This window comes from Choristoneura fumiferana, chromosome 23 (genome assembly GCF_025370935.1).
Source record: "Choristoneura fumiferana chromosome 23, NRCan_CFum_1, whole genome shotgun sequence".
Lineage (NCBI taxonomy): Eukaryota > Metazoa > Arthropoda > Insecta > Lepidoptera > Tortricidae > Choristoneura > Choristoneura fumiferana.
The window spans coordinates 20,049,885-20,066,363 of NC_133494.1; the positions used below are offsets into that span (position 1 = coordinate 20,049,885).

Sequence of the window (16,479 nt, forward strand, 5' to 3'; positions counted from 1 at the left end):
ATTATGAATATTATCGCCTTAGGCTTACTCCTGTAATGATACTGTAAGTGATGACAATTTAAATAAATATTTAATATATAAAATGTTTTATTTAGACATTTGTTTATTTCTATTGTTAAATTATTGTTCATCGCAACTTGCACTTTACTAATAGTCAACAAATTGTAAATATTTATAAACGGCTTGCATAATTATTGTCATGGTCTACGATAAATTGCAACAATTTTCATATTTTAAAATACACAAGTTTATGTACCTTGTTAGTTTATTCATAATGATATAACACCACTAGTTTATCTAGGCCCTAGATTCTAGGGCATTGATCGAACTAAATGGCGTCGTAAATCAAAGACTGACTTGCGCAAATCTGTAAATGTTCGTCCTGTGATGTAACGCGATGATAGTAAAGGATTTTTTTTTAACCACATATCGCGTAATATTATAAAATTATTGCTTAAGTATTCTGACAACACCTAAGACTTCTTAGTTTAAAAACATTGTGTTATTGTATTTGACGTAATATTTTGCGTCTTTAACCTTTATATGAATGACAAAGTGAATAATATACAATACAAGAATACAATATCATGCTTAAGGTTTAAAACCGGTTAGAAAGGTAGAAACCTCTTGAGTACTTAACTTCCTGTCGAAAACAAAGTCAGATTACAATACGTTGCATAGAGGCAGCGATCGGTCGGACATTCCCGATCGTGTACTAGCTAACATTTTTTTTTTATTAAAGCAAAGGAAGTGTGCTGTCATAGTTTTATTAATTTACGGGTAGTTTTATATTGAAAATGTTTTTACTACTCATTGCTATAATAATCTTCACGTATATTGTGCACTATAAGATGGGAAGGAAGAAGCTAGTCGAACTGTCTAAGAAACTGCCAAGCGACTTGCCAGCATTACCTATTCTTGGACACGCCTACTTATTTACAGGGACTGATGAAGGTAAATTGATTATAGTTATTTGTGCAACAAGAGATCAAAGTTGTTTTTTGCTGCGAGTGTTGAATTTCAGTCCCGAGTAAGCGAAGGATTTTACAATACGGTATTTTATATTTTTTATACGTTTTATAAGTTAAAAGTACACAATGCCTGTTATCGAATAGAAAAACTATTTTCAAGCTACCTTTACAAATAACAAAGTTATAAAGATTTGAAATTCAAGATTAGACAATGAAAGACATACTGGCATGTGACGTCACACGCCAGTACCGCCATACTTGCTGCATAGAGAAAAGCGTTTGAGAAAGAAACAGGTATATAGATTTTTCAAAAAATCACTATAAATCCAATTTTCAACCGATTTAAATTTCTCTTCGCTAAATACTATCTGTATATCTATATTTTCATAAGAATATTAAGATATGGCAAAATCAGGAGTTGTCAAATACCGTATTGAATCTTGAGCGTAGCGAGTGATTCTAGGTTAGAATCCTGAGATAAGCGAGGGATTCAAACACATGATATGCAAAAAAAATTTGGTCTCGTGTGACACATACAACTTTTCACCTCAGCAGCGAGAACATAATTTAAAGGTTAGAATTTTTATTCTAATCCACGTATACCAATTTACAAAACAAACACAAAAAATTAAAATATAACCAGATTATTAAGAAAGAAATATAATAATCACATTTCAAACCTTTACAAAAAAAATATACGTCCAGCACTATTACATCTTTCAAAGTCACCAGAAAGTTAAGAATGCCAGACAATGATCAAAAGTCTCCGGTAAGTTATCGTAGTATTGATTTGATTCTATCTCTTGCTTTTTTACGTTGAGTGAAAGTGACAGATCCAAGTGCAGTTCAAGCATTTGGAATTCAATGAGTAGACTCAGCACTGTCCTCGGCATTTAAAAAAACATTAAAAAGTTTTTTTCACCTCAGCACCTCAAACAGGCAGGTTTTGCTATGAGAAATCAGTGAGCAAAATCGCATTTTGCTCACTCCGTGAGCCAAAGTAACTTTTTAATTATTTTTTTTAAATGCTGAGTACAGTGTTGGGTCTACTCACTGAATTCCAAATATTTGAACTTTACTTTGATCTGTCATTTCACTTCAACTCGAAAAAAGCAAGAGATAGGATCAAATTTGTCGATTACAAACTTAAATTAAATTTTTGGTATTAAAAATATATCGAAATATTTCCAAAATGTAAAATTTCCCGATCTTTTAATAAAGTATGCAACCTCGTTGCACGAAAGCCGCTTCTCTTGTTTTTTTTTTTATAAAAGAATTCCGTGTACGGCCTCTACAGTATAATTATTATGTGTTAAATTGAATGATTTTTTAACAAATCTATTTATGTTTATGTAATAGAAATCTTAATAAAAATCATATTTAAAGGTTTAATTGTTCAACCTTTTCAATTACCCCGAGATGAGGCTTTTTGCAGTATTAAAAATAAAATAAGTGTGACATTAGTACAAGAAGTTAAGATTGCATATTATGAGTATGCGATTTGTATTGTAGCTACTGGACTCTTTTTATGGTTTAAATGTAATTATTATATTTGATAATAATCGGATTCTATTTTAAAAAAATGTGTTTGCTTTGTAAACAGGTAGGTATATGTGGTTTTATTCTTATGTTACATTTAAATTATGTTCTCGCTGCTGAGGTGAAAAATTGTATGTGTCACACGAGACCAAAGTTTTTTTGCATCTCGTGTATTTCAATCCCTTGCTGATCTCAGGATTCTAACCTAGAATCACTAGCTGACGCCCGTGATTCAATTATAGAATCCTTCGCTTACTCGGGATTCAAAATCAACACTCGCAACAAAAAACAACTTTGCTCTCTTGTTGCACAAATAACTATTGTCTCACGGAGTGAGCAAAATGCGATTTTGCTCACTGATTTCTCATAGCAAAACCTGCCTGTTTGAGGTGCTGAGGTGAAAAAATAATTTTTATTTTTCGTTATCTAAGACACCCTATGAGGAGATGGCGGCCTTTCGGAGCTCTATGGAGATTTCTCAAAAAGAGGACTTCTCAAAATGGGGATATCAGCTCATAATGTGGAGTTCGCAAAACATGAATTTCTCAAAATGGGGAGTTGGAAAACCATGGAGTGCTCCGAAAGGGATGGTGCCCTATGGTGCGGATGATTTGGATCGTTTTCGGTCAAACTGGCTAGATTCGGCCATTCACTTTTGGCAAAACTATTTCGCTACTGTCAATCAAACTGATTATTTAATATTAAACAATTTGTCGAAACTGATAATTGACAATTGTCAATTTGACTAAATGAAATCCTGGAAATAATTTTGGTAGTTATTTTGCTGGAAATAAACAAAACTGTTGAATAACTGATACAATACAGTATTTGAATATTTTGCATATGTTTTTTAAATTAAAAATATACAATGCCTGTTATCAAATAGAAAAACAATTTTTAAGCTACCTTTACAAATAACAAAGTTATAAAGGTTTTGAAATTCAAGATAAGAAAGAAAAAGACATACTGGCATGTGACGTCACACGCCAGTACCGCCATACTTGCTGCGAAAAGCGTTTGAGAAAGAGACAGGTATTTAGATTTTTCAAAAAATCACTATAAATCCAATTTTCAACCGATTTAAATTTTCTCTTCGCTAAACACAATCTGTATATCTATATTTTCATAATAATATTAAGATATGACAAAATCAGAAGTTGTCAAATACCGTATTTTGTGCCACTACTTAAAAATAAACTGTTTTGTTAATAGGTACTACTAAATTAGTTTGATCACAATCAAATAAAAACTGATTAATAACAAGTGAACTTTTCTACTAAACTGGTTTTAGCTACTAGTAGGCCTTAGTTTTGTAGTCACTCAAGTTATATTGCAAGCACCAAATTTTTTTGTTACTGTTAGCAAATTTTTTTTTCAGAGAATTTCTCTTTCAGTGAACAGTTTTTTAGTACGATATGAATACGTGTATGTAGTTTAAATTACAATACAAATACTGTCAACGAAAATCAGAGTTGGAAAATAACTTGTAGGAGATGAAAGATAAATGAAGATGATGAAGGTTAAAGTCATAAGTAACCCGTTTATGGTGTAATTGGTACCTACTTAAATATATACTATGAAGTATATAGAGGGAAGGAGTATAATCTCTCTGTATGCGAAATTTTCCATCGAAAGATGTTAAATACACGGCGCTACAGCGGCAACGTGGTAAATTTTAAAGGAAGCTTTACTAATAACGATAAAAATGGTAAAATCACTCAATAATTTTATCACATCAACTATTTTAAAAAACAGGGAAATAGTTTACAAGTCCTTCATTAGTTTATTTTTTATTTTCTTAATACTCTCAGTGTGAACCTCGTGTACTCGTAGGTACTGTGCTATTTTGTGCTAGCAAAAAAAAACATTGGTATTTGAATGTGTTAGGGTGAAAAAAGATAGGTGGGTAGAAAAATGCAGTCAGTAAACTGAACTTATCAAATGAGCATGAAGAGATTATTAGCCTTCCTCAGTGCTGCTTGACAAAGAGGTAAAAACACGCAAAAAAAAGATGACACGGCAGTTGCGTTCGATTTAGCCGGGCAAATACAACACAACTACGAACAACTTCACCTTCTTCTTCTCTTTTAAAATATGGCTTTTCTGTCCTAATTAATAGGACAATTTCGCCAGTGTCAAAGTATACTCTCTTTGAGAGGGACGTTGTACGGTGGTTGTAGTTTTTGCAACTTGATAGTAAAATTCCAGAAACCACGTGGACACAACTTGCGCATTAAAAAATGTCAGACACGAGAGAAATATAGAATTTTGTGATCACTGTTCACTGTTAAGGTAAATCGCCGCATAAAACACTATCAAAATTATACTTCAACTAGCCAAAGAAACAGAAATAGCAAAATTAGATATTGTCTACATCCGCCATGTTCGAATGCTACAAATCGAATCCTACGAACAACTACGAAGTGCAAAATTCGAGCTTCGTTTTTTGCCGTCCCGCTGACGTTGATATTATTTATGTACGATACGAATTGCGATTTTCGAATTCAGTAGTAAGACTCCAGATACCATGGCAAATAATCATAGTTTGTACAGCATATTCAACGGTATTGATTTTCTTGTCGTTCTGATTTGTAGAACATTCTAGAGTGCTCAGAACATCGACAAATATAACATGTCTCTTTTTACAGATACCATGAAATCCATACAGAAAAGTGGCAAGATTGCATTGAAGCACGGAGGCCTAGCAACCTTCTGGATGGCCAATCAACTTTACTTGGGTATGATTCAACTTAAAGCCAAAAATAAGCAACTTCAAAAAAAATGTTTACCTCTTCACCGCTAGAGTCATCCAGTCGTGACAGATGGAATGCCTCAGCCTCACACGCCACGGTCACGATCCCGGGATAATAATGGTAATGAAAAGTGAAAGGTAAAATCCAATAACAAATGCTCAGCTTTTTTTCCTTTGGCAATTTAGTTACACTTTATTTAAGGCTTAAAAAGTAATTTAAACAAAATGAGGTATACATACATCTAACTTCTTTTGATAATAACATCAGACACTTCTGTTTGTAGACTATAATTTGTAATTTTTTTGAACTCAAAAAACAAAAAAAAACTTTTTTAACCTCTTTTTAACCCATAACAAACACGTTATTCTACTTATTCTATAGAGATTGAAGTGAAAGACCAGACACTTTTGTTTTAATGTTTTGACTTATTTATTAGTATTGCGAAAAAAAATCTAAGAAATAATAATACATCCAATGGATGCATCTCCCAGCCTACTTCTCAGTTCGTTGCATAGATATGCAGAAACTGAGAACCTCGTTCGGGCTCGATGGATGTCGAAAGAGTCATAAATAAAATTAAATAGGGTATTTCTATGTTTACGTTTTAGAAACATGCCTCAAACATAGGGCTGCCATCTCTAATCAAACAGATTATACTCCCGAAAATACCAGGATTCGTTAAAATTAATCTCGAAAATTTCGGGACCAAAATATGACCGGGATGCCGGGATCTCGAAACTCGGTCATCGCACCCTCTATCTACACAATTACATGACCAACATTCAACTTTTAATTAATCATTCTGCAATGGAATTAAAAATTACTCGTAAGTTGATTTGTTGCTGGTTTTTCTGTGGCGTACAGAGCACGTCACTTCGTTTTGTTTTGTAGCGGTGAAGAGGTTAACAAAATCAAAATCATTATACCGAATTAAATTTACTTGAAACCGGCCAAGTGCATGTGGGGCTCGCGCATCGCGAGGATTCTTGGTTCAAAGCTTGTGTCTTTTGATTGCAATCCTTAAAAAATCACTGTATTAAACACTTTACTAGTACAATACAATACGTACAATACAATAACTCTTTATTGCACACCAACATATAGTAAGCAGTACAGAAAACATCAGTCGAACCAACGAATCATTGAATTAAAATTTCAAATTTCAAATCAGAAACCAAATGTGTAATACAAAAGAGTTAACAGCCAGCACACAACCGGCCAGTAAAAACGCTTGGAAAATGAATGAAAAGTTTGCAACACGAAACACTCATGCAGCGATGTAATGCTCATACTCAAGACAAGGCTTGCACCTCATTCTCGCACCGTCCCAGCAGTGCCAAGCCGACACATTAGTACTTATTTGATATCAATTTCAATTTGATTATTTGATACCTCTGCGAACAATGAATATGTGAACGATCGTGAACGTTGCCATAATTATCATCGCTTATCTCCAGTTGTTGGTCAAAACGTACGCGCATTGTTGATTATCTTACTGGTACAAGGTCCACTAAGACTGAACAGCTAAACTCCGTGATACTACTGTGTAATTAATAAATTATTTTATACAGTTGTAGCTGATCCTGCTGCCAGTGAAGTTTTGCTGAAAAACTGCCTTGAGAAAGACAACAACTCAATGAGATTCTTGCAGTTTTTGGTCGGAAACGGAAGCATTTATTCATCAGGTTGGTTCAATATATCTACCAAAATAAAACATTTTTGAAATCCTGGAAATAATTAAAACAATTCTTAAATATTATGTTTTGTTATGGCGGATATTTTAAAGAAAAGGGGTTAAATTTTCCAAAGAACCCTTTAGGTACTCGCTTGCATGATTAAAGAAAGCTCTGCGTAAAATTTCAAACTCCTAGTCCAGTAGATTGAGAGAGCGTTGTTTACATGTGAGTTAGTTAGTCAGTCACTCAGCCTACTTATTTTTATATCCAGACTATCCTAGTAGTATTCTTTTATCGCTATCCCACGGGAACCATGCAATTTTCCGGGACAAAACTATCCTATGTCCTTTCCGGGGACTCAAACTATCTGTATACCGAATTTCATCTAAATCAGTTCAGCGGTTTAGACGTGATTGAGTAACAAGCGTCCAAACATCTTCACAAACTTTCACATACATAGTAGGACAGGATTTTCAAAGTGCACCTGTTCCAATTTTGTAAACACCTTTGTTCAATACACGATAGAATTTATCTATCTATATACATAAAAGGCAAAACTGACTCACTGGGTTATACATCAACGCACAGCCCAAACCGCTGGACATAGAAACTTGAAATTTGGTACAGGGGTTCCTATCATGATGTAAATGAGCACTAAGAAAGGATATATCGAAATAACCACGAGATAGGGAATAAATGGGACTTATGTTTTCTTTTCAAAATGACCCTATTTCCATAACTATAATTATTAGAAACTTCAAAATTGGCATGCAAGTAGGTAATACTAACAGCTAAAACAGTTTTTAGGATTTATCCAAATTCCCACGGGATAGGGAATAAATGGGATTTATATTTTCGCTTCAAAGTGGGCCTAACTATAATATGATGTTGCAACCAGGGTCGTTTGCTGATGAATGAACTCCTCAAGGGCTCAAAGTCAAAGTCAAAGTCAAAATATCTTTATTCAATTTGGGCTGATAGCACAGATACGAAATTTTACATGTACGTTCATTGAACTGTCATACTTAATTACTTTACACGCCAGCGACCTTAATTATAGCTACTTTTATGCATAAAATGTGTGTTCATGTAGTTCCTCCACCTCCACATTGTAAGAACACACACAAATCACACAAATCCATCTATCACCACCACCACATTACACTGGTGCGTTTTGAACTCGACCAAAGCTCATCTTCAGAGCAACACAACCGTTCAGCATGCTACAGTACGTGTCGAGGTGGAGGAACTGCATGAAGACACATTTCTTGCATAAACGTATCATAAGGTCGCGGGTAAGCAAACTAATTATTTTAGTTCATTGATATAGACCTATGCAAAGTAACGCCTGATTCAATAAATTATGTACGTTCAGGTTTGATGTACACATCACTTGAGAGACTAAAATATACTTATAGCTAAAGATATTAAAAGAAAATAAACATTAAATACCCTCCCTACGCCAAACCAATAAACTCATTACGTAACACAATTTATTTATAATTACCTAACCCTACCTGAACAGTACTGACTGTAGTAGTGCAGTAATGACTGGCTGACTGACAGACAACGCATAGCTAAAACTACTGGTGCATAGACTTGAAATTTGGCTAAGATGGACCAAAAATAATACATACAGAAGTACACTTTGACAGACTACTTGAAAAAAAAATCCTTAGAATAAAAATAAGTGATTTCAATTTCGGGGCAGATTTTCAAAATTCTTTCAATAATACAACAATAATCTCTCATTGACAATTAAAAATATTAAAATAGATCATAAAATAAATCATTTATCGGGACATAATCCTAGGTATATCGTGTATGAAGTCGCGGGCAAAAGTAACGCGTAGTACCTACTCTAACGTTTTCTAAAATTCCACCCCTGAATCAGCGAAACAGGGTTTCAAAGTCGGTACGATTTAATTTAGGTAATTACGTATGTAGGTTGATTTTTGAATTCCATGATTTGCACCATATGTCTAAAACAGCGTCTGTCTGTATTTTTATTTCCATGTAATCCTCCAAAAAATCAATCAAAACACGAATCGCAGAAAGCGGGCAAAATCTAGTAGGATTATAAGATCAAAAATTAAAAGCATGTTTTTTTTACTTTCTAGTTTCAATTTGGCGTCCTCGCCGCAAACTCCTAGCTCCAACATTCAATACCAAAAAGCTAAACCGATTCGTGGATGTATTCGCGAAACAGAGTGCGATAATGGTGGAGCAGCTTCGACCCTCGGTTGGCAAAGGCACCATTTCCGTGTGGAAATATCTAACTACGTATACCTTCGATTCCGTGTGTGGTAAGCATACCCTGTTATCAGTGTTACAGATTGCACAGTAAACAGTTTTTACAGTAATGTCAGACGGAGGCGATAGACAGAGCATTCGTGCGGCGTGAGTGAGACGCGGGTAAGCCCCAGCTGCATACTTCGCCGTTTTAGTAGCTTGGGACAAGTCTTCTAAGATCGCGATTTTTACATTTCAATTTACAATAAAATTTATTATGGTGTATACGACATGTACTGCGAGTGCGTGCAAATCTTAATCTCGCATAAATAAGGAACTAGCATCTATTTCATCTGCTATATACGTTCTGAGTTCTAGCTTGGGAAGTTAAGTTTTTTAATTTCTTATTTGTGCATTTAATGTTAAAATTTAAATTCATGTATTCGACATGAATGCTGAGTGCGTGAACAAATCTGCTTAAATAGGAAAATAGGATTCAACATTTATTATTTAGTAATTATTTTATTTATTTTTTATTGAATTAAATTCAATAACGGGAACTTTAAGTCCGTTAAGTCTAGAAACCGAAAGTATTTGTCAGATATCAGATCTATGAAAGTATATTTTGTAGAAAAAAAGTTTTTTTATTTCAAAAATAGTATAATTTTAATACTTCTTACCCCTAGTAAGTATGCCACCCCTAATTCATTTTGTTTTATATAATTTCGCAATACCAATATATACCGATTCGTACACTTTACATTTTAAATTTGTGACAACCCTTCCTTACTTGCGTAAATACCTCAGGCTGCAGTATCGCTCAACTTCAAAGGCGTCGGCCTACTGTAGAGAAAACTTGTTATACTGTGAAATTGGTATCTAATAGCGCCTACAGACTCACGCGAGAAGTCTCGGCGAGAAGTCTTGCCGAGAAATTGCGCGAGAACCGAGAAGGCATCTACACTCATGCGACCTTCTCATTCGCATTCTCGATCGTTATCCGGAATGGACGACAATGGAATGGACAACAATTTATTAAATTGTTTATGGCTAATGGACTTCTGTAAAATAACAAATTGATATTTTATTCCGATAGGCTTCAAAAATATCTGTCAATAATTCTCCTTCGGTCTTTTATAAATTAGTACCTTGGTTGAAATATCCTATTAATTTCCTAGAGACAACTCTTGGAGTACAAATGAATGCCCAAAGCCAACCAAACCATCCATTCTTGGAAGCCTTCGATGAGATCGCAGAACTAATGTCCAGAAGGATGGTGCGACCCTGGCTGCATCCAGACTGGCTGTACCGGATCCTCCCTCACTATCAGCGGGCTGAAAGATGCAGGCGGCTGATATATGACTTCGTAGATAACGTAAGAATATTTAATAATCCTACATTTTTAGGGTTCCGGACCCAAAATGGCAAAAACGGAACCCTTATATTTTCGTCAAGTCCGTCTGTCTATCTGTCTGTCTGTCCGTCTGTTTGAAGACCGTAGGAAGTGTTTTAATTGTGCTATAACGCACATAATATTACTTGATTTTAATGAGGAAATACGAATATGCGTCGAGAAACTTACTTTATATTTACAGCTGTTTCGCCCATTATATTATGTAAGGAATGCTGCTAGGGAAACATGCAGCTCGTGTAATCTCCGATTTATTGCTGCAATCTTATGATAGTGAAATGATACTTATTATTAAATGAACCATCAGCCAAATAAGTGGTCTATCAATTTTTAAAGAAGTTCCTGTCAAATGAATATGTCGCTAAAGTCGAAAATTGAAGTTGACAGACACGTCTATTGGCATTATTGTTTTATGCCATGCAAACGATTATCAACTTTAGGGTGGTAGACCACATATTTGGCTGATGGTACATGTAGAGTTTGGATGAAATTGTTCCAGTCTCAAATTGGCTATGAAATATGATTCACCTATTAGTCGGTTAAAGTCAAAATAACATCGGAATCTTTAAATGTCGCCTTTTTTCAGGTTATTAAACTAAAACGTCAGGAGATGGAAGCTAAGCAGCGAGAAGCAAATTATCTTCCTAAGTCAGGTAATGAGACTAGCATCTCATTCAAAGGAACCAAAGGTTAAAACTTTCACATAAACAGAATAAGTTTGAAAGGTCGGAAAAACATTGGATAAACTCGCGTAAGCGTCTTGCTTGAGGGTCTCTCAACATGTAATTCATATTTTATAGTCACTGTAGAAACTTTTCACTTTAAATATCGCGTTGACGTATCTGCCAAAGAAACCACTATGGAAAAGATTCATTTCTAACAGTGGTAAGTACGCAATTTAGTTTTTTCGACCATCATACTTACAACAATTCAAAAATCGATAAGGTCAACCGGGGCTTATGCGTCACAACACTTTAAACAGCACATTTATCAGATTATAACAAACACATAACGTATGATAGAAGCTAGCATATTTTATATAATTTCATATTTTAGTGCCTTTTAATGGCATTTTTAATAACTTCTACGTGTAAATTACGTTTCTGTATTATGTTGTACGCTAAATTCAAGCCTTAATTTAGGGTAATTAGTTGAACAAAAATATTCGGGACTATAGCGTCTAATTGACCTCGTTTGTTATAGACGCATTAGCACCTCCCTAGATTCCAGGGGTACCAAACAATTTTATCTCCTAATAGGTTCGAGTATTTTTTAGGGTTCCGTACCTCAGAAGGCAAAAACGGAACCCTTATAGGATCACTTTTTGTCCGTCTGTCTGTCTGTTTGTCAAGACTCTTTTTCTCCGGGACGCGTGGAGTTATCAAGCTGAAATTTATATCAAATACTGAGGTCTACTGTCCCTTGTAGTTGCGAAAAATGAAATTTCTAAGCCAACGCAATCAAAATATGCAGCCGTTTTTGCTGCAAATTTCCGCAAATTTTTGAAACTCGCAATGGAATCAAAACCTACAGGGTACTTCCCGTGAACTCAGAATCTTGAAATTTGGTATGAAGGTAGCTATTATGACACAACCAACTAGAAAAGTCTGAAAATCTTGATTTTTTATGTCTGTCAGTAACTATCAATGTCCAATATAATCTGACCCCACACATACATTTTGCTTAAGAGTAGGGCTCTGCATACACTGAATGTATTAAATCACTCGGAAAAAGCGAGAAATATCTTCAAAACACGTTTCCCGTTTACTTACAAATGTGTACGAAACCTTCGCATTTGCCCGGTTTTTTACATCTCTGAGCCGAAAATTGTATATTGAATCAACAAATAAACAAAAGAAAATGGTCCGGGTAAAATTACAAACGGTGCTGCTCGCCAGTTTTGTTAGCTTGAACTTGGCTTGACACGCCACCGCGTGTCTAGATTCAACCCCTCCAAAAATATGCCCACTTTAAAGGAGGAATTTTCCCACATTACCAAATTATCCATCGCAATCCGTTCAATTGGATTAGTTTTAACGTGATGCTGATAAAAACAAAGCGACAAACAGACATGAATCGGAAACAGCAATTTTTGGGTTCTTTTTTTTACAAACTAAGTTTTCTAGATATGTATGTAGGTATTGTAGGTACAGATTACAAATTTATTCCTTTATTAGACATATGTACAGTTAGATTTATAGCTATAATATTATCCTAAAATAAAAGGTTTCGGACCTGAGAAAATGTAGCTATTGCGTCTATTGTAACACCAACAGGACGCACGCAATAGCCCCGAAGCTAAAACATAACTAACAAATTTTAAAATTGCATATTAACTGCAAATTTTAAGCTAATTACATAAATTAATCAAAACAACATGAATGAATTAACAAAAGTACTTACGGTTCAGAAACATCGATTCACTGAAAGACACTGGGATTTTGTAGGTACGATACGAATGCACGTGTTGGCACACAAGAAGAGTCGAAATGAAATGACTTATTAAAGATGGCGGATTACTTTAAAGCCTTTAAAAAAATGGCGTGAGTAGTTCTAAAGGATGATTTTGTTATGATAATTGGAATGGACGCATTAGCCCCGTAGACGACATAGCCCTGGTTGAGCTTATATTGATGACCAAATAATACTTTTACAGATTCCTATCTCGGCTTCCAATCCCTGTTAGAAATGCTTTTGGAAACATCTCTCAAAGTGAAAGGGTTCACTGACCTAGAATTGAGAGAAGAGACATTGGTCATGAGCGCAGCTGGTACTGACACGTCTGCCGTTGGCGCATCTTTCGCTCTCGTCATGCTTTCCCGACACCCAGAAGTTCAGGAGAAAGTGTTTGAAGAGTAAGTATTGTTCTTTTTCTTGTCCCTGCATCTTCTTTCAATCGTAAAGGTTGCCTTAAAATATTTTTTCCGGAAGAGATGAGGGCGTCTGTTGCATATCGATGGTGGAAGTCCAATTGGCGTAAGGGACAAAATACCGAAAATCACTTTTAAACATAGAAAATTAGAGTTTTTTTCTCTGTCGATTGGTAGTATTCAAGTTACGATACGCCCCTTACTTTTGCTGTTATCAACATTTATATTTTAAAATAAAATAGCTTAAGGGACATGATATAAAAATATTTGAGCTGAAAAATGGCGTAAATGTATTATTTTTAAAATATTTGGGTCGTAAGGGGCTGTGGCAGTCTCATATGTCCTTTACGACTCGGCTCATGTCGTTCAAAAATACCCAACAAATATAATAAAAGGGCGTATGGGTCAATTATTGCTTCATTGCCCTTTACACCCCACATTTATAACGAATAAGATAAAAAAGCAAGAAGTTTTTTGGCGTAACCTTACCGCCTGTACCTATTTCTTGTACTAACATCAAAATACTAACGCGTCTACCTACCTTCCACGCGCCGAGCGTTTGCGCATTGCACATTCGGTCAGTCGTGACAGACAGTCAAACACGGAGGACGTATTTGATTGCCTACGTTTGTTCTTTGTCAACGCGCGTATTTTTTTATAAGATGCAAAAGCAAAACAAAAAAAGAAGATTAAGTTGATGGATCCCCTAATGGCTTGACGTCGAGCTAACATTTCCGTAATGGAATTTCAGTCAAGGATGTTGAGGTAAATTTTCTTAGCTACTTTGTTTATTTTAAGCTGTCCTGACAGCTGCCCTGATAGATCCTAATAAAGGAAGCCTGTGCCAGCAGTGGGACGTATATAGGCCGAGATGATGATGCATACATAATAATATTGGCCTGTATAATTAATTATGTATGTTGAGAGTTAAAAATGGTATAATCGGAACGTAAGGGACATTAAAAAACAGCAATTTATAAAATAATAAATACTTTTATGGGCGTAAGGGGTATAAAAAGCAAGAGCTAGAGTAAATTGTCGCTCGTAAGGGGCAGTAGCAAACAGACATTTTAAAAAAAGGTGTAATTGGTACGTCGTAAGGGGCATTAAACAACAGCAACTTATAAAATAAGGAATACTCGTATGGGCGTAAGGGACATCAAAAGCTAAAACTAGAGTAAATTGTTGGTCGTAAGGACAGTAAAACAGACATTTTAAAAATTGAGGTTACTTTATGGGTGTAAGGGGCACTTAAAGTAAAATACCTTGCTTGCTTCTTTAGTTCATTAAAATACCTTGTTAATGTTAGGTCGTAGGAGGCATCAAAACAGATGGTTTTTAAACTTGTAGTGATTGAAACACAACTCAAGCAAGCATACTCCCAAATGTGCAAGAAATAGTGCAAGCAAGCATACAAGAAAGCATGCAAGCAAGCATGCAAGCAAGCATGTAAGCAACCACCTAAGCAGCTTGCAAGTGAGCATGTAATTTTGTCAATCAAATCAACAAACATGCAATTTTATCGGCCTGGGTTAGATGAACATCGCGTCGCGGGTTACCCCGATCCGCGATGACCGTCTATGGTATCTCCTCCAGCGCTCATGAAGCGGGCTGGCGTCCCACTCCTCACAGCTGCAAGCAATGTGTTAGAGGAAGCATAAATAGTGCAAGCATGCATGCAAGCAAGCGTGAAGTCAGAAGGCAAGCATGCATGCAAACAAAAAATCAAGCAAGAATACTCCCAAATGTGCAAGAAATAGTGCAAGCAAGCATGCAATCAAACATGCAAGCAAGCATGCAAGCAAGCAAGCAAGCATGTAAACAATAATGCAAGCAAGCAGAGTTAGTACGCCAGTGGTGGTAGTGAAAATCAGTTCATCATCATCGTCATCAACAACATCATCAGTTCGTTTATCGCTATCCGCCGGACTATGCTATTTCCCGGGATAAAAACTTATTTACTTGGCGATTTTTACAGCTGCAATTGCAATATCTTCCTTGACCCTCTCAGCTATAAAGAAACAAGTCAGCCATAGCCGAGCATTTGTTGGAGTCAGGACCAAACCACTGGATTGAGCTTCACAATCCCAAAATTCTGTCCACGGAACGTCATTTCTACTCAAGAATGGTACGTGAAGCAGGTAAAATAAATAAGCATAAAAATGTCAACAAGACGATGGATATAAGCTTTCATCTTCGTGGAATCCTGTTATTAATAAGTGTCGACGTCGGGATGAGTGTTGTGAGCCGGTGTGATGGGGTGACAAATAAAAATCACCAAGTGCGGGTAGTTCGTGATACGAGTGCTGGTACTATTAGTGATCAAGTGCGGGTAGTTCGAAGGACTCGCGCTGCTAGGCAGACTTGACACACTTCAGTCCACTCGTGACCACGGCCACTGCAATGTTGCCGAAACGTCGAGGTAAATATTACTCGTGTGTGTTAGCGTGATAAGCCCGTTGGTGGTATTTTGACTATGAGTGAGAATCACGAAAGTTTAAAACGTTATAATATTTATTTGAGTTTTATTTAACTTTTAACTTATAATGTCCATTTAAAAGAAATATTACAAATTACATATTTTTTTAAGGGGACGTGCAAAAAAATGTAGCTTTTGCGCGTTATTTAAATAATTAAAGTGGTTCTTTGAGTTAATTCACTATTATTTTTAATTTTACTACAGGAACTTACGTCCAAATATGTAGCAAATTAAATAATAATGTCCTATAAGACCAAAAATCGATTACACATTATTTGTTTATTTACGGTTTATGAGTGTAAGGGGCTATGACACCTGTATGTCACGGGCGTAAGGGACAGCTATTTTTCTTATTAAGCTTTTTACGAAAATGTCTATAGTTTCACGTTGAAAAGCAAGAAAATTCAAGATTTTACGTAATATAACGTCCTGCTAAGTTAAACATTAACAATGCTGTAAGGTTTGAAATTACCAAAAACTTCTTTTCGCTCTCCTGAAAAGTAGCATTTTGTCCCTTACGTCAATTGAGACTTCCACCATCGATATTT

At 35.5% G+C, this 16,479-nt stretch overlaps 1 protein-coding gene across 1 annotated transcript; it reads left to right on the top strand.

The window, feature by feature from the left end:
* Nucleotides 1-643: 643 nt before the first annotated feature.
* LOC141440955 (cytochrome P450 4d2-like) lies at nt 644-11,235 on the top strand (the record flags this gene model as incomplete). The annotated part of the gene is given in 6 exon segments (XM_074105547.1): nt 644-954; nt 5,159-5,248; nt 6,835-6,948; nt 9,060-9,245; nt 10,350-10,546; nt 11,169-11,235. Coding segments are annotated over 6 exon segments (811 nt in total), but the record flags the coding sequence as incomplete, so codon positions are not given.
* Between the last annotated feature and the right edge of the window lie 5,244 nt (nt 11,236-16,479).